This window comes from Melanostigma gelatinosum (genome assembly GCF_949748355.1).
Source record: "Melanostigma gelatinosum genome assembly, chromosome: 18".
Classification (NCBI taxonomy): domain Eukaryota; kingdom Metazoa; phylum Chordata; class Actinopteri; order Perciformes; family Zoarcidae; genus Melanostigma; species Melanostigma gelatinosum.
Genome location: NC_136651.1, coordinates 18,546,927 through 18,571,031, shown reverse-complemented (window position 1 = coordinate 18,571,031; position 24,105 = coordinate 18,546,927). Strand labels below are relative to the sequence as shown.

Genomic DNA, 24,105 nt, shown 5'->3' with positions numbered 1-24,105 from the left:
TAGAGAGGCAAATAGTTTTTGGTAGGTTAGTGGAGACCAAACCAGAGTCAACATTAACTATTAGACTGAAGCTGATCAGGTGGACACAAACACAACACACATTGGTATTTGTTGTCAGCTTACTGTGGGCAAAAATACGGATCAATGCAGCTTTAAGATAATGAATTAAAGTTAAGATAGAAGAATCAGGCATTCAGTGAAAGAAAGAGACAACATACAAATATATAAGTTTATGAAATGATTTCCATGTTGAAGACTAATAGAACAAGACGTTCTACAGAGGATCTGAGTCACAGAGAGACTTGTTCACTCTGGCCACGAAACACTTTGAAGCTGAAGTAAATACTTCCTTAACTGTGCTGTTAGTTTTAACACGTTTGCTTTTCAAACTGTGTACATAAAGATTTGACCAAAGGGGAAAGAAGATTACAGTGCGTTTTGGATTCACGATGTCATTTTGAAGTTTGTAAAATTGAAGGGAAACACTTGCAAACTGCTCTTTAAGTGTTATTCTGAGCTGCTTTCTAACACTTTTCTGCTCGTTGCACGTCTCCGGAGACAAATTTGGCGTTTAGCTTTATGAGGTGACGTGCGGTTCAGCCCGAGAAAACATTAAAAGTGAACTCATTGTTACGGGTAATATTTTTACAAACAGTTTAATCTTGAAATGATTCAAAGTGCATTTCGGACTTGCTATTATACATAGGAATTTGTTTCCTCATGGAGGTGGAAAGTTTATGACCACCGGCCACACGATCAGATCTCCTTCTTGGACACAATGGACGCTACGCATATGTGTTGTGGAAGTTCACGCGCCACAAGAGCGAGCTCAAAGTTCCGTTCAGACAGATTCAAATGAGTCGTCATTCAGAAGATGGGAAGGAATAGACGGGGGCCGAAGTCTCCTCATGAAAGAGGTTAGTTAGTTACCCGTTCATCAAAAAAACATGATCAATGAATGCGCTCGTGCACACAACACTGAGTCTGCAGAAGATTGCCAGGGATGGATCAGACATGCAAAAGGTTATTTCACAGGTGTTTTACATGAGAGGACATAAGGTGTGAAGTGGAAGAGACCTGTACTTCTATACCTGTAGCTATCTTATACAATACAGGGAGTAGGGCTGTCCTCGACCAAAGAAGTTCGAAGTCCACTAGCGCACAACTTTAAATGTGTTTTCCAGAAGTGTGCTCAGAAGTTTCTTGGAAATAAGTCATAATTTACGACCGAGTAATCCACTAATCGACTCAGAGTGGGCGGCTCTAATAGTGCGTATGTATAGTTTTAGTATTGCATCACTGGGATTACTTTAGTTTGATTTTGTGCACTTGGATTTGCTTTTATCAAAAATGGGGGGGGGGGGGGGGGGTAGAGCCTATTGAAGCATTTTCTTGAGTTTCAGCTTCATGTCTGCGCTATGAAGCTGAAACTCTCGCACCATGCCAGTGCGGCTCGAATGCTCGCGGCCAATCGCGGCATGGTTCCTCCCCTGGACGAGTGTTTATTTTTCTGGTTAGCAAGACATTGTGGGGACCCACTGACATGTGGGGGACTCACCTCTATGCAGTAGCTGCTGGTTCCAGAAGTGTTTCTCTTGAGCGTGTATGAGACGCACCCAGCTTTCAACTAACGCCAATGAAAACCCATGTGTGTTGCTGAACTATCGCCAGACAATTGTGTTTTTCTTGACTGTTTTTTGTGTCCGTAGTCTGCGATATCCACGTGGCATTTACAGTATAGTTTACGTCAGGGAAAGCTTGTGGTTATGACAAATAAGCCATGTTTAAGAAGAACAGGTAAACAACATTATGAATCTTGCCAAGACATCTCCCCACAATTCCTCACACTTTTCAAGACTCGATTTCGTGGACACATCTCAGTTGGCACCCAACAGCATGGAGGTTTGCTTCCCGGGGCCTCGGTATGGTGTGAGGAGCAGCATGTGTGAGTGTACAGTGTAAACAGGAAGTTTGAACCAAAAGAAGAGAAAGAGACTCAATAGAAGCACTGAAAAAAACAGCAACAAATGAGCGGAAAATGAAACGAGAGGAAGGAGTGATGTAATGTCTAAGATGAAGCCATTGTGTTTGCACTGAGACTTTTTTCTGTTTTTCTCATGCATACATTCACTCTCTCTCCTAGTTTTTATGACACTCTCCTAGTCATCCACCATTTCCTCTTTCACTACTCTACCCTTCTCCTCCCCCTTTCTTTTTTTTGTATCTTTCTTCTCTTTCCTGTCTTCCTTTTCCAGTCCCTCCCTGATTCTTTTCCTTCCTTTTTCATTCTTCAATTTGTCTTTCTGTAACTTTCCCGCACTTCCTTAAGTTATCACTTCTTGTTTCTTTTCTACATATATTTTTTCCATTAACTCCCTTGCAGATGTGACAACTTTTTCTCTTTCTCTCTCTCTTCTGCTGCTCTTGCTCTTACACACACACACACACACACACACACACACACACACACACACACACACACACACACACACAGCTGTATGTAGTTTGGCAGTGTTGGGCAGAGACGCCTGCAGGCTGAGGTCATAACTCTGGGAAAACAGGTGGTGGACTGATGCAGGAGAGAGAGACGCATACATATTGACATTAATGCGTCATACACACACTGAAATACATAAACGCATTAATGCAGATACGCACATGTGGTCTATTCGGTTTATATTGTCTCAAATCTTTGCAGTCAGTTAATAACAACACACAAAATATCCGTGAAAACTAAGAAGATAAGCAGCCCATTTATTTTGTGGTAATACAGTGGAGAGATGGGATTGGAGGGTGTGCGAGGGTAAAAGTTAAAGGGGAGGAATGCCCCTCTCTGTCTCCACTAAGCAGTGTTACAGTAAGTGAAATGGGTCGTAATCTGCATCACTTTGCTGTAAAACACGCTAATGCCTTTTAATGCTCTGCATCTCTTCACTAAATGTACTCCTATAAGCTGATGGAAATCTACCGTCGCTCCATTTAAAATCTTTTGTGATATTTTTCTAAAATTGTTCCGGGACTATATGGACAAAAACGAATGGGCAGCCAATGCCCACAAACGTTTGTGTTTTTCCTGGTGGGCCTCAGAGCGCCATCTAGTGGGTTGCAGAGATACTGCCAAATGGGTGGATTCAATGGAAAAGTTACATATTTTGGGGGGGGGGGGAATTTACCACACTAGTTATGTTGAATGAATAAAAATGCTTGAATTCAATAATGACCAGTTACATGAGAATATCGCCACGCAAATCAACAAACGTGTTTAGCCACGTTCAACTACCCTCGTACAACGGTTCGTATGATAAATTAACACTCCTCAGGTTTCGTGCGTTTCCCCTTCGAAAGCCGGCAACACGTGGCAATTTCATCGTGTATAGTCTTTTCAAAATAAACTCCCGTCTTCACAGGAAACAGCTCGGTTAGGTTTAGGTTTACTTGGTTAGGTTTAGGAAAAGATCGTTGTATGGTTAAAATTACTTCGTAAGTGCCATTACTGAAGTACGCAAGTTACGAGATCAATAAATCAACGTTGACTTCTCGTTTCACTCTGGAAACGAACAGCTTTTGCGATCTTTATACTTCATCGTTGATGATTACTTCGATAACGTACAAAGTCATTCCGTGGGATACCTACGAATTACGGTGCGTTACTTATCGTAGGTATCGCTACCAATGCTGGATGAGAACAGCCTGTACTGGTTTTTTAAGTGGGCCTTAAGTTACAAAAGGTCGGGAACCCCTGGACTAGGACAGTCATTCCCAAAGACTTGGGACTTTATTAGGGTCGCCAAATACTAGCGGAATTTCTTCCAGGCAACATTTATATCAGCAGTACACTTCTGAGCCACATGAAGGTGCCTCATTGGGGTTTTTCAAACGTATGCCTCCGCTAAAGGGCTGCTTTACCTACTCAAAATAATACAAGTTGAAGCAAAAATGGCATTGAAAATGGTCAGTAACATTCATTTATGCACAGATTTGCAGTTGTCATGACTTATAGATGAGGCCTGTTGTGAATTGGGTCACGGTGGTTTGTCCTTTTTAAAAAGTGGGTCCTCTGGTCTCGACTCTAGACCAAACCAGCTGTTATAGCAGCAGATTAACGCCCATGGTTTAGGAATGACATGTTCAGTTACCACACATGGGTGTCCACATACTTCTGGCCACGTATCCTAACATCTGGTGAAAACAGGTGGGAAACAAAGGGCAGACTCAAACAATTTAAGCAATCAGACAACATAAAGCGCGGTGAATTTGGTCTGTTTATTCATGTTCTTCCTGTAATTAGATGATTGTGCTGCTAATGTTTTCAGTGATGTAATGCTGAAAACAAAAAGATGTGCATACTCTGACCTTCACCCGGTGGTCATTGTACAGTAAACAGCCACAGATATCAAAAAACAATAACAGTGCCTTCAAAGATTTCTCATCAGATTAAAAACAATCATATTTGCAGCCTCGCCTTCATGATGATGAATACACTTTAACCTCCTTGAGAATTGGCTCATGCAACATTCTGAGATCGAGCAATGAAGAATGCACTGTTGGTATAAAGGAACTGTGAGAAAAACAAATAAGTATTGAATATGAATGAATACTAAATAATATGCATGTATAAAATAGAGTTCAAATAAAGAACATGAGCTGCAGTATGACTTACAAACGACATGTTTGTTAAACTATAAAATATATGTCAGGTCCACTGACGCTGCAATGCTGTCTTACATTCTCAATCTGTGGTTGTTTCAGTTGAAAGCTCTGCAGAAGGCCAGTAAGTGGACCTTGAGTCAAATTAGTATTTTTCTCTCAAACTACTATTTCCAATGTCCTTCACACGCCACTATTAAAGATTATTTAACAGTTTATCCATTTAATATATAAATATGACAAACTACTGCAAAAAAACATGTTAAATGTCAAAATAATTTAGAAAAAAAATATGAATAACAATTAGCTTTCAACAAAACACTAATCTTGAATGTTATTTTAGAATATTTCATTATATACATTAATATAATTAACAGAAATGATTTTGTGCTGGGCTGGCACTTACTTACTAATTCACTCATTTGAATTGCTCACAACACAAAGGCCACATGACAAAAGATGAAATCACTTCTCATGTCATCAAATCTTTAACCTCATAATGAAGTTTTCCACAAACGACATCGTTCTTTCCTCCATTTTCCTCCGTTTCTTTTTTTTGTTTGACATTTAACTTGACAGAGGACTCTGTCATCCTTCACTCTGTTCATTACACAGAACAGAGAATTCGGAAGAAAAAATACATACACATCACGCCACTGGAAAATGTTGCTGTGCTTTTCCTCCCATGGAAGTTCTCAACACTTGGCTGTGTGTGTGTGTGTGTGTGTGTGTGTGTGTGTGTGTGTGTGTGTGTGTGTGTGTGTGTGTGTGTGTGTGTGTGTGTGTGTGTGTGTGTGTGTGTGTGTGTGTGTGTGTGTGTGTGTGTGTGTGACGTCGTTACAGCAGGTGCTTTCTGTCAAGTGTTCAGCTTGCACAGAGGAGAGACTGTTCAGTTTTAAGAAAGTTCCACCGTGTGTGTGTGTGTGTGTGTGTGTGTGTGTGTGTGTGTGTGTGTGTGTGTGACCAACGTGGACCCCAGTCCAGTTTGTTTACAGTTCAGATATCCAATGTACGTCATATCACATCTACAGAAACGCATCGCACTCACAAAATATAAACAAACCTCAGAGGCCTTGTTGCGTCTCAACGACATTGATCAACAACAGAAAATGGGGCATATATTCATTTAATGTTGAATATGCCTGCTCCCCAGAGGATGATCCCTACTGATTTTGCCGAACCCCTGACCTTCCCTCTGACACCACCCTCGGGAAAAAAAGAAGTTCCACGAGTGCACAGGACATATCGCGATCTATAATCCTCCAGAAAAATATCCTAACATCACCCTCCCCTGGGGATGAACTCTTCCTCCTCTGTGGAGGTGTATTTTTTTTGGTTTTTCTTCAGACTGCAACGGTAATTGGAAACGACAACAGGAAATTGCAGAAATCCGTCTAGTATAGGGGGAAATATTACAATATATGGAGTCGGTAAATTCCCTCGGACGCGTTACGGCAGCAGCAGAGACCGACTTGTCCCGACCGTTTACAGCTGCATGACAAACCTGTCTGCGTGTGTTTGTGTATGTGTTAGAGAGAGAGAGAGAGAGGGAGAGAGAGGGGGAGAGAGAGAGAGGGAGAGAGAGGGGGAGAGAGAGAGAGAGAGAGGGAGAGAGAGAGGGGGAGAGAGAGAGAGAGAGAGGGAGAGAGAGAGAGAGAGAGGGAGAGAGAGAGAGAGAGAGAGGGAGAGAGAGAGAGAGAGAGCGAGAGAGAGAGATCTCTTGACCCAGAAACTCCCTTCTTTCTCTTCTTCTTCTTCTTGTGTAATCAGCACACACACACAAAATGAACACACTTCCCACGAATCAACAGCATTGCAGATGACAGCTACTCAGCACCTCCTCCTCTTTTCAATTCCAATCTGCTTTATTGGAATGACATTTTTCCGAGCAGAGAAGAAAAGTAGCATGTAGAAGAATGGAGAAAGTGACGCTGATAACATCCGCGGATCAAGGTTTTCAGTGACCGTTAAAAGTAAATATATGAATAATTAATATTCCCTGTCACGTAGCATTATTTGTGTTGGAATATTGTATGGAGCTGGGCGTCAAACTCTTTTTTTTGTTTGGGAATCAAACAAAAAAAAAAGGTATAAATGTCAGATTCTTAGTCGTAGCTAGTAGCACTCTGCTTCGGCTAGCATTCGCCAATACCTCCTACACTCGGCCGACTCGTCACAAGATGTGTAAAGAATCGTGACTTTGGTTTGGTGTTCGGCAAACAACTGACAGATTGTAGAGGGTCCCTGAACGCACCAACAAGAAAAGTTTATTCAGTTGTTAGCAGTGCCTCGAAAACTCTCTGTTCCTGCATCAGGACTCTCCGACATCTGTGTTTTGAGAGTTGGCTGCTGAACAGCTACTTTTATCTTCTTTTTTTTTTTTAATTAATCAAACAATATTCACTTCAAATGTTTCACAGCAACCACATGTGGGTCTCATTTGTTGTCTGGGGTTGATTTTTCAGACACAAGATCTCATGACTGAGATGTTTTTGCAGCAATTATCAATCAAATCGCAGATGGCCGAGCGTCCTTGAATGCAACTCTGACAAAAATCCAAACAGACCAAAACAAAAGTGAACTCATTGCCATTTTAAGATAAGATCTACCTCCAAATTTTTTTTCCGTAGCTTTCAACCGCAGCCCGCAGTCGTGGCTGACAAAACATTTTCACTTCCGCTTCCATGTTGTTATTGGCTTTATCTGTCATCCAATCGGATGCCTTGGACCTGAGGGACGGTGGGTAAGTGGGCGTGGCTGTGGTTCACGGTGACAATGACAGCAACACCGGCAGCAGATCAGTTTATGCGTAATTTATTTATATTGTTCTCTTCCGTCTGTCTCCTCGTCTTCCCTCCTCGTTGAACAGAATGAAGGAAGAGAGAGGGAAGGCTCGTTAAAAATATAAAAGCCCTCCATTAAAAATGTACGCCACCCTCTCTGTCTCCCTCGCTGCTGCCATTTCACATTTGGGAATCCAGGCAGTGATGAAAGGCGCTGAACAGAACCAATAGACGGAAAGAAAGACAAGAGGCAAATCATAAATAAGGGAGCAAACAGACGTATGGACGGATAGAGGCTCAGTTTGAAACACACACACACAGTGAATACACACGCATGCAAACAAGGGAGTTGACATTTTGTGATATTTGCGTGGAGCGAGACGGGAGTTTGGCATACGGTGGGAGAGGCCTCGCTGTCAGCCAGCTGGATTAACACACAGGCAGAGGTAGGGCTGCCCGATTATGGAAGAAAAAAATCATAATCACGATGATTTCGGTCAATATTGAGATCACCATCAATTAAGTGGATTCCTCATTGACTTTGGAAACGTCATGCAACATTTTGTAAAAGTGTAACGCATCGATCTGGGCCACTATGAGAGCAAAATGAAGAGGCCAGATCTATAAGAGCTTTGTGCTCTTGTAAACACTTTAATCATGAACACATTGGTTGTATAGATATGAATGGTGCTGACACGGCAAAACAAAGTCCCAGCCACATAGCATTGTAAAAGGGCACCGCTGTAAAGGAACGGGGTGCGCTGGATTCATATATCACGAGGACAAAAACGGGAGCGTCATTGCGGAAAGGAATGCTGCACAATAACCTTTTAATGTCCATTATTCTCTTCTCATAATCGTTGGAAGCCAAAATTGGATTTTGATTAATTGCACAGCCCTAGACTGAGAGGTTCGGTTCGGTATTCATGATCTGTTATAATCTGCTCCAAATATGAATATAATATTCTCAAAGCATTCGCTGAGTTCCCAAAAGAAGAACCATTCTTATATACTCAACAGACCCACAACCCTAAGGGCTCCAAAACTCCCACGTTCACTGTCAGTTGGTTTTAGTAATCTTATTCATCACAATTTCTTTTAGGAAATTAGCACCAATATTAGCGAAGGCAGTCTTTTTTAAGGGCCCTGTGTCAGTTTAAAGACCTTTATTTATATACATATATATATATATATATATATATATATATATATATATATATATATATATATGCATTATCTCTACTGGCCAGCAGGGGGCGACTCCTCTGGGTGTATAGAAGTCTATGAGAAAATGACTCTACTTCTCTCTTGATTTATTCCCTCAGTAAACATTGTAAACATGAGTTTATGGTCTCAATCTCTAGTTTCAAGTCTTCTTCAATACAGCATGATGTCCATTTAGTAAGTTATGGTCCATTTAGAGTCAAACAGACCATAAAGCATTGGATGCTTTAGGGCGGGGCTACCTTCTGATTGACAGGTCTCTACCACAGACTCGTCTGGTCTGGGAGTTGTCCGTGTTTTTTCGTCGATGAACTTTAACCCTCTCCCAGTGTGTCTTCACTTCATGAATTAGGTAATTGGTGAGGGCAAAATAATCAGACCCCTGTGATCATCACACCATTGAAGCCCCCCCACACTGCCATTGGGCTTCCTGTTCAAAACATGTACGCAACATTCATGTACCAGCTTATACAGAGACATATCTATGATTATTCATATCTGGCCACTGGTCCTGCTGATATGTTCAAAGGAAATAGCCCAGGAAAAGGAGGGTGTGAGAGATAGGGAGACCGTTCTGAACCGCAGGATGCCACGAGAAAGCTAGCATCGCACACACACACACACACACACACATATGAAGAGAGCCCATTTTGTGCCAAAACAGTGAGTCCCTGCTGGAAGCTGCTCGGTGTTCTGGGAATTAGAAATCCCACAATTAAACATATGGGCATTAAGATAATTGTCAGTTGTTGTGCTGTCGTGTGTACATGCGTGTGTGTGTGTTTGGGTGCGTGTGCATGCGTGTGACAGACAGATGGATAGGATTCAGCCAAGCACACACACACACACACGGAGCCCTACAGTATTTCCATGATAACACACATGGAGTTACAAAAATAATAAAAAAAACGAACAACTAAAAGTGTAAATATACATGTCAGACATGCAGACATGAACCTGGACCGAGACACACACACACAAACACACACACACATACACACACACACACAAAGATACACACGTGTAGGCAGTCTGGAGGAGCAGAGCACAGTTTGCCCATCTGAGTTGTACTGTACTGGAAAAATGGAGAGGACATTTTTTTTAAAACATGGAGCGTAATTGTGTGTGTGTGTGTGTGCGTGTGTGTGTGTGTGTGTGTGTGTGTAGGTGTGTGTGTGTGAGAGAGAGAGAGAGTCAGATGGAGATCAGTGCCTTAGAAAGGCAGAGGATGCCCTCAGCAGGCCAATTGCAGAACTACAACATTTGGAGGGGAACGACATCACTTTATACGGACTATTCCAGAGTGAGATCGATTTTCCACTGTTGGTTTTTATGACCATCTAATTTGGTAATTGTTTTGTCGTGTTGGAGAGTGAGATCTCTCTTCCCCTCCTCTGGTGTTCTCACATTAGGGTTTATACAAAAACAATTCGATACAATTGGTTGTAGTCACGTAGCATTCTATTGGCTTAAAGTGCAACAAGGAACAATAAGATTTAGTAGGACAGTTACTTTCTTTTAAACGGGACAAAATGTAAAACCAAGCCAGATAGATAAAACATAATTTATGTATTTTAAGTAAATAAGGGACTTAATAGGATTAATAAAATACTTGTTAACAACGTGCCACTACCGAGGGTACACAAGTCAAAACGGATGAAGCTTTTTATTGACCTAATTTCATGTCCATTAATCTCTCCATCGTTTCTCCATTTTCATAACAATCATTTGTAAAAGACTTTGAATTGCATTTGATTTCTTTGAAAGGTGCTGTATGAACAAAACTTGATTGATTGAAAGTCAAGTTTTATGAATTATATCGCACACAATAAAAAATGTTGCCACAGTTTGAACTATATTTTCTTGTTTTTTTTGTTTAAATATTTACACAAAAAATAAAACTTCCAACCAGCAAAATCCCTGGAAAGTACACCATGAACACACACACACTCGGTTATTTAGAGTCAATCCCAGCTACACCGTCCTGCTGCCACAAATACTCACTGGAGCACCAACTGTGTATCGTGAGACCTGCAGCCACCAGGAAAGAACCGGTCAGAGGAGAGAAGACAGCGTTCAGAGACACTGATGCTTTTTTAAGCGTTGTCCCTTAAAGACGGAAGGACAAGACAAAAGTAAAAGGACAAAGCAAAGAAGAAAGTATATGACCTTTTTCAAAACTGTCAGAAATAATAATGTCATTAAACGCAACCTAATGTTAGTCCAAGGGAGTTGAGAGCCAGCAGTTCAGACCTGGAAGAGGCTGGACTTCAGAAGATGCAGAGGGAATCAGAGCAGGGCTGCTTGTTTAAATATAAAGATATGAACCATCTCTCCATCTCTCTTCTCTCTGTTTTCCAGGGGGGCTCTCACAGAGAAGACGGCAGCGGCGGGGGCCCTCTGCGCGGCGCACACTCGATGGCGGGTCAGGGGCCGGGGCCTCAGCTGCCGGTTCAGTCGGCCACGTCGCCGGACCTCAACCAGCCCGACCCGTACCGCGGTAAGACCCGCCCTGCTTCATCAACACCAGTTACATAGACACACTGACACTCGGACAATGTCAGCGCTGTTCTCCTTCTTTGTTGCTTCTTCACATAGACATTTATTAATTACACATTTTAAAAAAAGTAACTCCATCAGTGTGTCCGTCTTGTCTTAGTGAGTGAACGATGATCACGAACAAACAGTCGCCGGTGGAGAAACTGTATCAGCATCTGTTGTTTTTGTTGCATGCGTGTGTTCTCATTTAAGCACAGGCATCCCACTGGTATCCCCTCATGCACTTAGGCACACACACACACAAACACACACCAGATTCCAGCTCCACATCGTATAATGATGATAATAATGATTAAATGAGAACTAATGAAGAGGAAGCGAAGGAAGAGAAAAGTCAAAGTGGAATTTGCAGAAGTGGATGAAGATTAAGAGGAAGACGAAGTGCTGAAATGAAAAAGAAAGTCAGGAAAACAAAGAAGAGGAAAAGAGGATGATGATGAAAGTAGAGGTAAATGATGAGAAAGAGGAAGAAGACAATCACAAGTCAGAGGAAGCGGAAAGGGAAGAGCAAGAAAATGAAGGAATAAATGGGAAGATGACAGAAGAGGAAGAAATAAATTAAAAGGAAGAGCAAGAAATCAAAGAATAGAGATAACAGAAGACCGTTATTTAAAAAAAATAGGAGGATTAGGAGGGAAGAGAGGAAAGAGGAAAAGATCAAAAAGAGAACGGAACAAGGCGATTCGGAAAGGCAACGAGGAAGAAGAGGAAAAAGAAAATGTCGAAGAACGAGATGAAGTGAAAGAAAAGGAAATAAGGGAAGACGAGATGAAGTGGAGAGAAGGGAAACATTGGGATACAAAACAAAGAAGATGAAAAGGAATAGCAGGAAAAATAAGAGAAACAAATGACAAAAAAACAGTGAAGCCGAGGAAACTATCTGAGAACGAGGATCAGAAAGCTGACGCGTGGAGTCTGGTCTCAGCTGGCGAGAAAGGAAAAAACACCTATACATATATATACATATATATGTGTGTGTGTGTGTGTGTGTGTGTGTGTGTGTGTGTGTGTGTGTGTGTGTGTGTGTGTGTGTGTGTGTATATGAGCGCGCTGTGGAGCAAATTCGCCCTGAGCTGGTTTTTTTAAAGGCTGAAAATGAGTCTGCTTGCAGGGAAAGTTCAGCGAGCAGCAGCCATAGCCAAGTGTGTTTAATGAGGTGAGAGAGAGAGAGACACACACACACACACACACACACACACAGTTGAGTGTGTAGAGGCTGTAAATAGAGGGCATTAAAATGGTTTTGGCAACAAACACTTCAAACTCGGGAGCAGAGCTGTGGTTTCCCCCTCTCCCAACCTCAATTTCAAAATATTAATAAAGAAGTCAAGATTTATAATTTATTCCTAGTATATTATGTATACATTCATGAGACATTTTATATATTTTATACTCTCTTTCAAACTGCTTTCATTTCTCTGGAGCAGGTTGAATGATTTTATTGTATTTCATTTCCTATAATGAGTGAATTTATACATTTCTAACATTTGGAGAAAATAATGCGACGTGCGCCACAAACTGCCACTTTGGGAAGCCATATTAACCCTAAGAAGGAGGAAGGAGAAATGTAGATTTCATAAAGCTTTTTTATTTATTTTTCCTGTAGCTGTTCCACAACCATACGCACAATATTTAAAAAAGCCCCTGAAAACTTGGCTTCAAATGTTCATCGTCGCTCCAAAACATTGAATATTCATGACTGCATAAGCGACGCCTTTAAAGACGCATCTTTAGGTGATATTCATTGAGTTTAACAGTCAGAAACTCAGCTAATCCGCCTCGGCAGCATTGTGTGGGTGTAGTTTGATCGGATTTGATTGACAGTGACCAAACACCTCAACATCATCTCACTCTGATTATATTTTTATTTCATGTTATATCTTGATAGGAGACGAGGATTTATAGAAACATAGCAATTACATAGAAAACTGCTCCGTCTTTGGCAGGAAATTGTCTTTCGGGGTCCTTAATGACTTGCAGATTTGAGCAGCTCCTCCACTTCACTTGTGCAATGCATTGTGGGACAGTAGTTTAGTCCGCATTCTGACATCTGTGGGTTTACTTCAGTTTTTCACTTTTGCAGAGCGAACAAACGTCTGCCTGGATTCAGTATGTGCCGCACACGCACGCACGCACGCACGCGCGCACGCACGCACGCACGCACGCACCCACACAAAGTCTCCTCCAGTGACATTCAGAGGCACAGAGACACTTTTCACAGTTTAAATCCTTTTTTTTGTAAATGCAGCTATTTGTGCACAAACAACACAGCAATTGTATGGAAAGAGCCGCTGGCACACAAACCAAACAGGCTGTCACTCAAAGCTGCAGACAAAATGCCTCCAGTCAGGCAGACGGAGATTCAAAATGGCCGATCGTTGGTCGCGTGTGTGTGTGTGTGTGTGTGTGTGTGTGTGTGTGTGTGTGTGAGTGTTTTCTGTTGACTGAGAAGTTGGCAGAGTCCCAGCGACGGATCCATACAGACGTCAAATAAAGACGGCAGTGTTCGGCTAAGGAGAGCGGAACATAGAGGGCACAGAGCCCCCAGCGTTACGTCTGCACCGCAACTCTCCCAACGCCGCCATCTCGGAGGTCGACTGGTGAACTAGCTGTTCACAGCGGCCGCGATGCTGCATTCACGCTACATCAGCAGAATGGCAACCATGTCCATATTCTTTTTTTTTTACCTTCTTTTTTAACCACAACTTGCCTAAATTAGCCGTTTTGTCCACATAAATATGCAGTGTTTTATGTTAGTTTTAAAAATGGGTTCTTCATGCTATACATATTTACATTGTCATACAATCTCTACTTACAACCTCTCTGCTCTGTGTTCAGCAGCCTGCAGTTCAGTCAAAGTGTTTTTTGCCACTTGACTGTTGGTCTCTGGCACGTCAGGATCTGGTTGCTGCAGATACTTTATTTTTGGCAACATTTTAAATGAGACCTTTTTGAGGAAATATCACAATTTTGAGATTAGTTTTGGTTGTTTCTCCTAATTCCAACCCTCACATCCATCATCACTGTGTTGCCTCATCCATCCCAATAGGGTTTTCTTTTTGGTTGTGGATCTTTCACTCAAGTTGAACCAGTTTAAACTTTCACGAACATGTCTTGAATTGTCCCTTATATGGTCATTCGGACTACTTCTTTGAGGACAATTACTACGACAGCAATCACGTCAAATATAAGTGGTCAAGTCCAATTGTACATTGTATTCCTCTACGTGCCCCCTCTGACCCCTCCTCTCCTTCCTCCTGCAGCCCTGTCTGGAGGCCTTCAGGGCCAGAGCACCTCCTCCGTCGGCTCGGAGATCAAGTCGGAGGACGAGGGGGACGAGAACCTCCTGCAGGACCCGAAGTCCATGGACGCCAAGAAGGAGGACGGCGACAGCAAGGACCTGAAATCAATTGAGAGGTTAGGATCTAGGTTCAGGTACCCCACAGACGGTCGCTTACATCGAACCCCTCAGCTGGGCCGGGGCCGCCGTTGAACCCAAAACCCCTACGCGCTCAGAGACCTTCCTGAAGTCAGTCAGCATATTCCGAGGATAGGGCAGGAACTGTAAACTTGGACATTAAGTCATTTTTCTGAAAGAATGTAGAGGTTTACTTGCCTCTACTTTGGATTGATTGAGTTATACAAATATTCTTCCACCGCTGAGAGGCAACCACAGATCAGTGGTCAGCTGAGGTCAAAAGAACAGATAAACAGTGTTTTTGAAGAGAGAGGACTAAAGGAAGGACTGTCAGCTGTGGGGGTTTGGGGAACCAGCCTCTGGACTTTGATGAAGTGACCAAGTGTGATGAGAAGCAGCTAAACACATCAGTTAATACGGAGACTTCTTGTATGTGCAATGTCCACCAGACATCGCTCTTTTTTCAACATGTTCACAACTACAAAAACTGTAATTTTAAATATTAAGACAGGTTTCTGGTGGACATGAAGTCTCCGGGTAGAGCCCGGTCTTGAGCCCGGTTTTACCTGTTTCTCACACAACAGAGTAGAGCCCACGGTCAATGTTCCCAAAGAAGTGCTGCCTCACATTCAGAGCTGGGGAATAAACACCAACAGAAACATTGAAGAGTTGGAGAGAGTGCCCACCAAAGACGGCTTCCACGAGTGATTATGATTAGGAACGACTCCCAAATTGAAAGAGTTCTTTCCGTGCTACACCCTTCCACCACGTTTCTGGGTCTGTGGTTTTTCCGTAATCCTGCTGAAAAAAGATATAAAGTTAACCGAAAACACAACATTGTTGGCGGAGGTGGCTAGAAGGGCACTTGGGGAACGCAGACCTTCACCAAGCCACTCCAAAACGTAATGGGTTCTTCCTCGGCCTCTGGTACAGCCTTCCACCAAGTGTCAGCAAGATCAGGCCAACAGTTATTCAGTTATCCTGCTGACGAGCAAACAAAGTGAAGTGAAAACACAACCTCCTTGGTGAATGTAATGAGTATTCTTGCTGTTTGGCGAGAAACAATAAGCCTTCAAAAGACGTTTTTTAACGTATTCTAAACCCACTCATTATATGGACACTCAGGCCGGCGACATTTGAAGTATTAGAAAGGTCAACGTTGGTCACACTGTTTATTTCCCGCTCTGGATGCAGCTGAGCAGCCTTCACCCCTCCATTGATATTTCTCATCTGGAGGAACAGCCCAAACATCTGGATCCCAAACTCAAAGATTGTACATCATGGTGGGGGTCATGATGACGATGATGATGATGCAGACAGTTTGATGATAAAGATAAGACATATGTTGCCCATGCTGTGCTGCAGAGTTTGGAAACGTATCGTCATGTGATCCAGCAAACCGTGTTGACCTTAACATGGTCCATGTTTGCGTTCTTCAAGTTCAGATAACTTGTTTTCAGCTAGAGCGCTGCGTGTACATGCATATGTGAAAATTAGGTTGCGTGAAGCATTTATACAACTTTCCAACCGAAAGCCTTTATGTCCATCTACAGTAAAGCTGTGTCTGAAATCACCCAGATGAAATACCACTGCCCGCCTTCAGCAGTCTATTGGATGAGCTCGTCATCATATTGGTTTGCAAACAAGCCTATATGTTGGTGTTAGCATGTTTCTGTCGATCAGAAAAGTCTAATTTCACACAAAAACGGCAAAGAAAGCAGAAGCACTCTTCTCACGTGAAATGAAGAAGTTGCTCCAGACAGGATTCGGACCACCGGGGCAGCACATGATGTGTGTTTCCAGGCCCTGCTCCCTGTTTCATCACTTAATGAATCATCTTGTGAAGCAAAAAAAAAAAGAGCTCTCATCCTCAAATCCTCCTCTTCCTCCTTCCTCTCCTACCCTCATCCTTCCTCCTCCCTCGCTCTCCCCGCTCTCGTGCCCGTCGTTGGTCACCGTAGCAACAACGACGACGAGGACCTGTCTCCGGAGCAGAAGATGGAGAGAGAGCGGGAACGGAGGATGGCGAACAACGCGCGGGAGCGTCTGCGGGTCCGCGACATCAACGAGGCGTTCAAGGAGCTGGGCAAGATGGTGCAGCTGCACCTGAAGAGCGACAAGCCTCAGACCAAGTTACTGATCCTGCACCAGGCCGTGGCCGTCATCCTCAGCCTGGAGCAGCAAGTCCGAGGTCGGTTCAATGTAGACACGCAAATAGACCTCACGAGTGGTTTTACTGTTATCCTCTTCTGTTTATTTATTCATGTATTTATTACAACTATTTATTGTTCGTTGTGATCATGAAAACACACTAATATTCTGCAGCTTGTTCTTCAACTGACATGGTTGTGAAGGTAATGAATAAATAATATTTCCATTTACACACGTTATATAAAATGAAGAAGTTGGAGAGTTGGCCGTGCTAGTGATGGAGATCTAGTTTAAGAGGCTCCAGTAAAACGGTCACTGATCACTGACTGCAGTCGTTCATCTAGTCGGCTGCGATGGAAAACTCTTTGAAATTTACGATAACTTAAAAAAATCTAAATTTGTGATAAGAACGTGGTAAAATATGAGATTTCATTTCATTCTATTTAATAAGCAACTGGAGCTGCAGTGACATTGGGATCTTAAAGATAATGATCTAAATGTTTTATATTCTGAAATTTCAAAATGTTTCCCTTATTTTAAATCTTAAATTGCTTTAAGATGGAAACCAAGGTTCATGAGGTTACAAATCCAGCATGTAGTGCTACAAGAGCTCCAGGAGAGGGCAGCAGTGGCACCTGTTGACCTGCCTTCAACCTGGCTGAAGTATTTGGCTTTTTTGGCTTCAGTCTCACTACTTGTGTAGTGACCCAGCACGGAGAAATACGTCAGTGAAAAACACAGTCAGGGATGATATCAATCTCTCCCTCTCTCCCCCCCTCTCTCCTCCCTCTCTCCCCCTCTCTCCCCCCCTCTCTCCCTCTCTCCCTCTCTGCCTCGGTCCAGAGCGGAACCTGAACCCCAAGGCGGCCTGTCTGAAGCGTCGCGAGGAGGAGAAGGGCAACGTGTCATCGGACGGGGCTTCCCTCTCACTGGCCGCCGCGCACCACGCCATGGCCGACGCCTCCAACCCCCTGGGACAAATGTAAGACGCAGCAACATCCCCCCCCCCCCCCCCCCGAATGGTCAGAAGGTTTCACTTCGTCACTAATCTGCTGTTGTACCTTTAACTTAAAACCAAAGAATTCAGAAACCAGACCAGACACTTCAAGCAATCAGTTTGTTAAATCACTTGGCAAACTAAACATGCCTTCAATGACAATAAGTTGAGGTTAATAGAATATATACTTCATTATCATATTTGGGCTCCCAATCACTGAATTGGAAAAGGACGTTCCTGCTTTCAGGGTCAAAATATGGTCAAGTTATCGTTTGTCTGGTACTAATTCATTTGATGTCTGTGTACTTTTGAACCATCAGTTTCCTGCTGAACAAAAAAACATGACTTTAAAGATACAATGTGTTGTATAACCATTTATATCATCAAACCAACCAATCAATTTGCTCATTGGTAACCATTCTGAACTTTAAGTTCACTGATCGTTTTTACTGTCACTCTCATGCAGGGGAGAAATAAAAGGTTCAAATTGACACAGACAACATGTCGACCAAATGCCCTTTAGGACCCATGAGCACAGTCATGCTCCCCAGAACATCTTCCCTTTCTATTCTGACACTTCATGAGCTTTTCCTCTTGACTGCATAAACTTCACCGTGTGATGAAACACATAGCGCTACCACTATTAGGGCTTTACGCGGGTTCACAGTGAACGCGGAAGCTTTTTTTAACCTGCTTCCCCCGTGTCCTTTCGGCACCCACGTAAACCGAATTTGCCAAACTCGGCAGAACTGGAGGATGCTGCCTGGTTCGTGCGCTTGTTCTATGTTCTATGGAGGAGGAAGATCCGGGTCATTTTATACTCAGAAGTCAAACAGTTTTTACTTCATGCTCCACTGAGCAACGTTGATAGGAATGAATGGGGCGTCGCCAAGAGCTGTATCCAGTTCTGTTTATCCGTCCACAGTGTGAACAGCCCGGCTCCTGCTCGTGTGATAACTGACACAGCGCGGCGTCTCCGTGTCCAGTGTGAACCCGGCGTTACAGTAACACTCAATCATGTTTTCTGTGTTTTTGTGCGAGTACTTGTGCCCCCTAACACCCCCCTCCCTCCACCCCTCTTCTTTTATTCTCCAGGTCCAAGGTGCCAGAGTTCATCAAGATGATGAGTGACCACTTCCTCTGACAGCGTTTCCATGACAACCCGGCAATCGATCGACCCCCCCACCCCGATCTCTGGATCTCCGGCCTGACCACTCAGATCAGCCTCTCTCTCTCTCCTCTCGTCTGTCTCTTATCCTCCTCCTCACCTCCGTCTTCTGTCGAGAACACGAACTGCAGAGTCACAGTAGATGCTTTGGTCACCGAGTGAACTGGATGCTGCTTTGTGGAGACGTTGAGCTGTAACACCAGCGGTTTGTGGGAGCTTTTGACACAAAGTGACAGCAATGGACAAGTCTTTGCGATCACATCATCCAAGAAATTCTTCTTCTTGTACTACTTGTTTTATCAGCATTCCCAGTGTTAAAGAACAAAATGGTTCGATATATATATATATATATAGTATATATGAGAAAAGGAAAACATGACAAAAAACTTGTTAAAAGAGTGCGACAGGACACGGGCGGTGAGGAGGGTACGGGTTGTGGAGGGTTGTTCAGAACGGAGCGAAACATATCACAAAGTGTTTTAAAGAGTTTTCTTTTCTTTTCTTGAAGCAACATTGCGCAGCTGTCGTTGGATGCAGCTCCTGCGCGTCTCTGACTGAATGGCAATCTTAACGCCACACTGTGGATGAAGCTGTGCCTGATCTCCTCTTGGATGCAAACCAGTCACATAGATACACACAGAGAAGTGAAGTGAAACAAACAAAAAAAAAATGTCAAGAAGTATCACAGAAGCAAGCTGCCCACTCACACATCCCCTTACGAGCCACACCTTCCCGCAGATCAAAGTACACATTTAAAAGAAAGAAGACATGAGGTGCCGAGTCATTCGAACAAACCAATTAAGTTCGCAAGCGCTTTTTGACGATCATAGATGCCGAGAGAAAAACTCAACAGGAGAAACGGGGGCAACCCGTTCGTCCCCTTCTAATGCATTCCCTCTTAACCTGCAAACACTCACAGTAGATTGCGTGAAGAAAAATCTCAACCTCTTTGTGTATTTCTATTAGTGTTTTATGCTAATGGCCGCGTTAACTTTGTTAGCAAGTGGCTAAATTGTGCGAACTGCTAACTCTTTAGTGTGATCACATACAAAAGCCTGCAGAGTTGTACCGAAATGGCCCGTGTGTATTGACCGGGAGGAAGAGAACACTTCAAGAATCAATCATTGAATCAGTTAATCAATCAATCAGTGAATGACTCCAGAGGGACTGAGGTGTTTCAATTACTGAGGCTAGAATTACAGAAGAGAAGCATGAAGGAAGCATCACGCAGTAATGAAAAGGTGTACTTCTAAGGAAAGAGTTTTCTCGACACCTTCATCTGAGATTGTTTCTGTGGGTTTGTAGTGCGAATGCAAACATGACGACAGAAAGATCCCCAAGCGGAGTCCTTTGTCAGATATTCGTCAGCGTGCCCACAGGTCAGAGCACGCAGGAGTTCTAATCGGCGTCCAGGCCTTGGCGGAAGTCTGAGGATTGCTGGGCAGATGGTTGGGAGGACGGACAGATGACACACACACAGGGGAAGAGGGCCGCACTCAGCACTGAAGTGAATTCTATTCCATGTTTCAGCACATTCCCCGAATTACGATCACTTGAATCGAGTGGTCCGGATGTCCCCGAGGGCCTGAGCTATGAGAGTTTTGGGAGTCATTGAAGGGTAAGGGGAAAGGATTTAAGTGGGCCAACTTCCTTAGGAGCTAGAGATAGAGGCAGAGGAGGAAGGAGCTCGTGGTCTGCATCATGGCACCGCTGCAGGGGAAGCAAGGGAGCAATCATCACGGTGAGGGGTGTGTACTTTTCTCCTGGGGGCCAAGCAGCAGTAGTCAAAGCATTCGTGTGTTGGACTCATTTGGTTTGCCCATTTCCTGGTTTAGTATCTGAATCCCTAACCTGCACCCTGCCCTGAGTAAATACCTTGGGGGACTTTCTGATTGACCGCTTGATGCTAGCTGGGTGTTGCTGGGACCATTAGCTGCTACACACTTCATTGGCCTTGCAATCCTCTAGGGATGTTGATGTCTGGCAACATGTGGAACTGTCCTCTGTTCCGCATTGTAGAGACTAAAGCCTCACATCTAGTCATGACCTAGGGTTCAGACATTCTGATTACCTTTGTCTGCTCAATATACATGACAATTGAAATCATATGTGAATCAAATGACACCAGATCAGTACTTGCCCTGGTTCCTGGTGTAGAAGTTTGGAAGAACATTGACTTGGGAGTGATACCGGATCGGGAATAAACGGGATGTGGCAGTGACAAAAGTCATGGCCGGGACCTTTGAGGAATAAATGCATCCAGACCAGATAGGGCAGGAAGAAGACGGTAGTCTTTATTGCATTGCTATGCATCAAGGTCTACTGATTGGAATATCTGCAAGGACGTTCATTGTTTTCTGGTGTCAATCTGAAAGTCCCCTTTCACCATCGCCCCAGTGTGAACCATCCTCAGTCCAGGCCTTTGTTTAATACCCGGTCCCAGTTCTGTCTTCTCTGCTGACCCTAGCCTTATGAGCCCTAAACCAGAGCCCCACCTAAGTGGTCCCACAGATGCAATTTGAAAATTCACATTTCTACCAATGTGCCTTTTTAGAGTTCATATCATTCGAGTTGCCAGAGGAGGACACGTACCTGGTCTTTTAATAGGATGCAAGCTTAGGGAAACCTGTTCTTAGTCGTTAGGTTCTATGCAGTCAGGTTTTTTACCAGACCTGGGAATTTAAAAAAAGCTAAAAAGGAAAAAAAAAGTATTTTTTTGGATAATAAAAAAAAAAAAAAAACTAAACTGTATTTAATGTACTGTACGCTTATATGTAAGTAGACAGCGTGATCTGGCTTGGAGCCAATGAGGCAGACGCTTGATTTAGCAAGATGAGCCCCTGCCCCCTCCTCAAGTTCTCCAGAACCCCAAAACCCTTCCTGGTCCAAGCCTCAGCCCTGTTTCCATGGTGAACTACGCGTCTCTTCTTGTATTATAGCTTCTCAGCTTTTTATCAATATTTGATCGGCTTGTCCGTAAGCCAATGTAGTCTTCAGTACAAAGTGTGTGGTCGTATGTTATAAAACAGATTTTCTTTTCTCTCTCTCCCTCGCTCTCTTGCTTTTTTAAGAAGACTCTTTTCTCTTATTACTTTTTCTTTGTCTGTTCTGGTTTACATGTATATTATAGAAAATGTAAAAAAACAAACAAAAAAAATTTGCGGTCTGACAGCGTTGTTCTCTGTCGATGGTCTTTTTGACGCGGTTACACTCCTACCCAATCAACAGGAAGGCACGGAAACTGGAAAATAATCTATTTGAGTGAATCAATCTATATATAACTGTACAAAAAAGTATATACAATATATAAGGAGGGTGCCCTTTTCTGTTATTTTTTTATTTTCTGTTTGCTTGGGGAGGACTTATTTTCTCAAAGACTGAACAGGCAGAAGTTGACGAGGCCCCTCAGTGTTATCAATGACAACACACTGACTAGTACGGCACCCTGCGCAGGACAAAACGGCTCCACGCACTGCTCTCTATCCAAGCAACAACACACAGACGTTTGTAAATTGTATGCAACAAAATGGCGAACTTTACCATTATTTTGAAATTGTGTATGTAAAAGTTATATTTTTACATGTAGACTGTTGTTACTTTGTGTTTTAGAAATATGTTGTATCGGTTTTTTTGTTAAAATATGAAAAACGTAAAATGTTGAAAAAATGTGTCACATTGAAAATGTAGTGAGGTCAAAGGTTCAGAATATTCTTTTTTTTTTTTCAACATTATGTTTATATCTGTGGGAAACATTTTGAGGGTTCGAGGAATCAGAAATCATAAAAGATATATGATATTGGTTTAATTCTCCATGCCTCGTGACATTACCATTTTGAAATGTATTTTTTGCAGAGAAACGTGTAAATAGTCATAAAGCATCTTCTGTGGGGTGAGGACTTGCCGGTCATGGGCGATGATGATGATGAAGTTGTTTGACTTTTCTTAGCTTCAGTCCTGTTTGTGGTCGACCATCTGAGTGTAAGTCACATGAACCTCTGAGCTCACACCGTCTGAGCCGGAGGAACAAAAGACCCAAAACAAATACATGTTCCTTTAAATGCTGATTCATCAAAACAAAGGATACCACAACTTAAGGTATACTACCTTCTTTTGCGAAATGCAAAAATGTGTAACAAATAGAAATTGGTTATAAAATAATACTAATCTTTTTGTCGGAAACTGTTTTAGTGTAGTATCACAAAATCTATGATTTTATGTTTAGTTACATAAATGATGACAAACACGTAACTGAGGAACCCAAAGAGTTAACAAGCCGACTCTCCTGGTGCATTGGTTCTCTTCAGGACGGGTTGTACATGTTGATCAAATGAAACACCCTCAGCACCTGATTCAAGATTAATATATGAACATTTAATAAAAGATTGGAATGTCTCTAATATAACGAAGCAGGTCGTCAGCAAACAATCGTATCAGCTATTTTCCCAAAAAGATATCGGATCATGTCCAGGGCAGGTTCAGTCATTAGTTTTCAGTGTTTGCCATTAAAATTGAGCTTTTTGTCAAAAAGAAGAGCTGCTTTGAATTGGACCTAAAGGTTAAACACTAGGATTGAATCTGTCGGTGTCAGTGCTAAATGTATTTTTTGCGTAATGTTATTTTTGCGATGCTTCATTTGGTATTTTCTCTTTGTTGTATAACCAAGTCATCTCCTGAATTACAGTATCTTCATCTTTATGTTACCCCTGATGTTTCTATCAGCGTTCCTTTTCCCTCCTTGTTGTACATACACACCTCATTTCTCTTTTTCAGTGACTGTGCCATGAGCTTTGTAAGCTGTTACTCTGTACCAGGTTTACTACAATAATGAGTTGAATTCAAAATGGCCGCTCCTGTCCTTTGTTTTCCCTGCAATGTCAGAACCAGGAAGCATTTCTCTCTTCTCTCATCAGAGCTTACCTCATTTAAATACACCTGTGTATACTTCAGGCACGAACACCAACCGACATCAGTAGCACAGCCAATCTGCTACATTATCATCATTCTAAATTCAATCATTACAAATCACTTCAAACATGTTACACAGATGACCAGTCTGGATGCTAACATATCATCCTCTGAAAGAAAGAAGATGATCAAATGAACAGTGAAGGAAGGTGTTTTCATTTCTTCAACCTCCACATAACAGACGATGTAAGTC

General features: G+C 42.7%; 1 protein-coding gene across 2 annotated transcripts in view; it reads left to right on the top strand.

The window, feature by feature from the left end:
• Positions 1-23,869, top strand: part of tcf4 (transcription factor 4) — a 111,215-nt gene extending 87,346 nt beyond the window's left edge. For both annotated transcript variants that reach the window (XM_079289556.1, XM_079289557.1), the window contains 5 exons: positions 11,016-11,154; positions 14,477-14,630; positions 16,593-16,822; positions 17,626-17,764; positions 18,875-23,869. In XM_079289556.1, coding sequence (XP_079145682.1) covers positions 11,016-11,154; positions 14,477-14,630; positions 16,593-16,822; positions 17,626-17,764; positions 18,875-18,923 — 711 coding nt within the window. In that variant the 3' untranslated portion in view covers positions 18,924-23,869. The remainder of the gene's footprint in view (positions 1-11,015; positions 11,155-14,476; positions 14,631-16,592; positions 16,823-17,625; positions 17,765-18,874) is intronic.
• Positions 23,870-24,105: the final 236 nt, after the last annotated feature.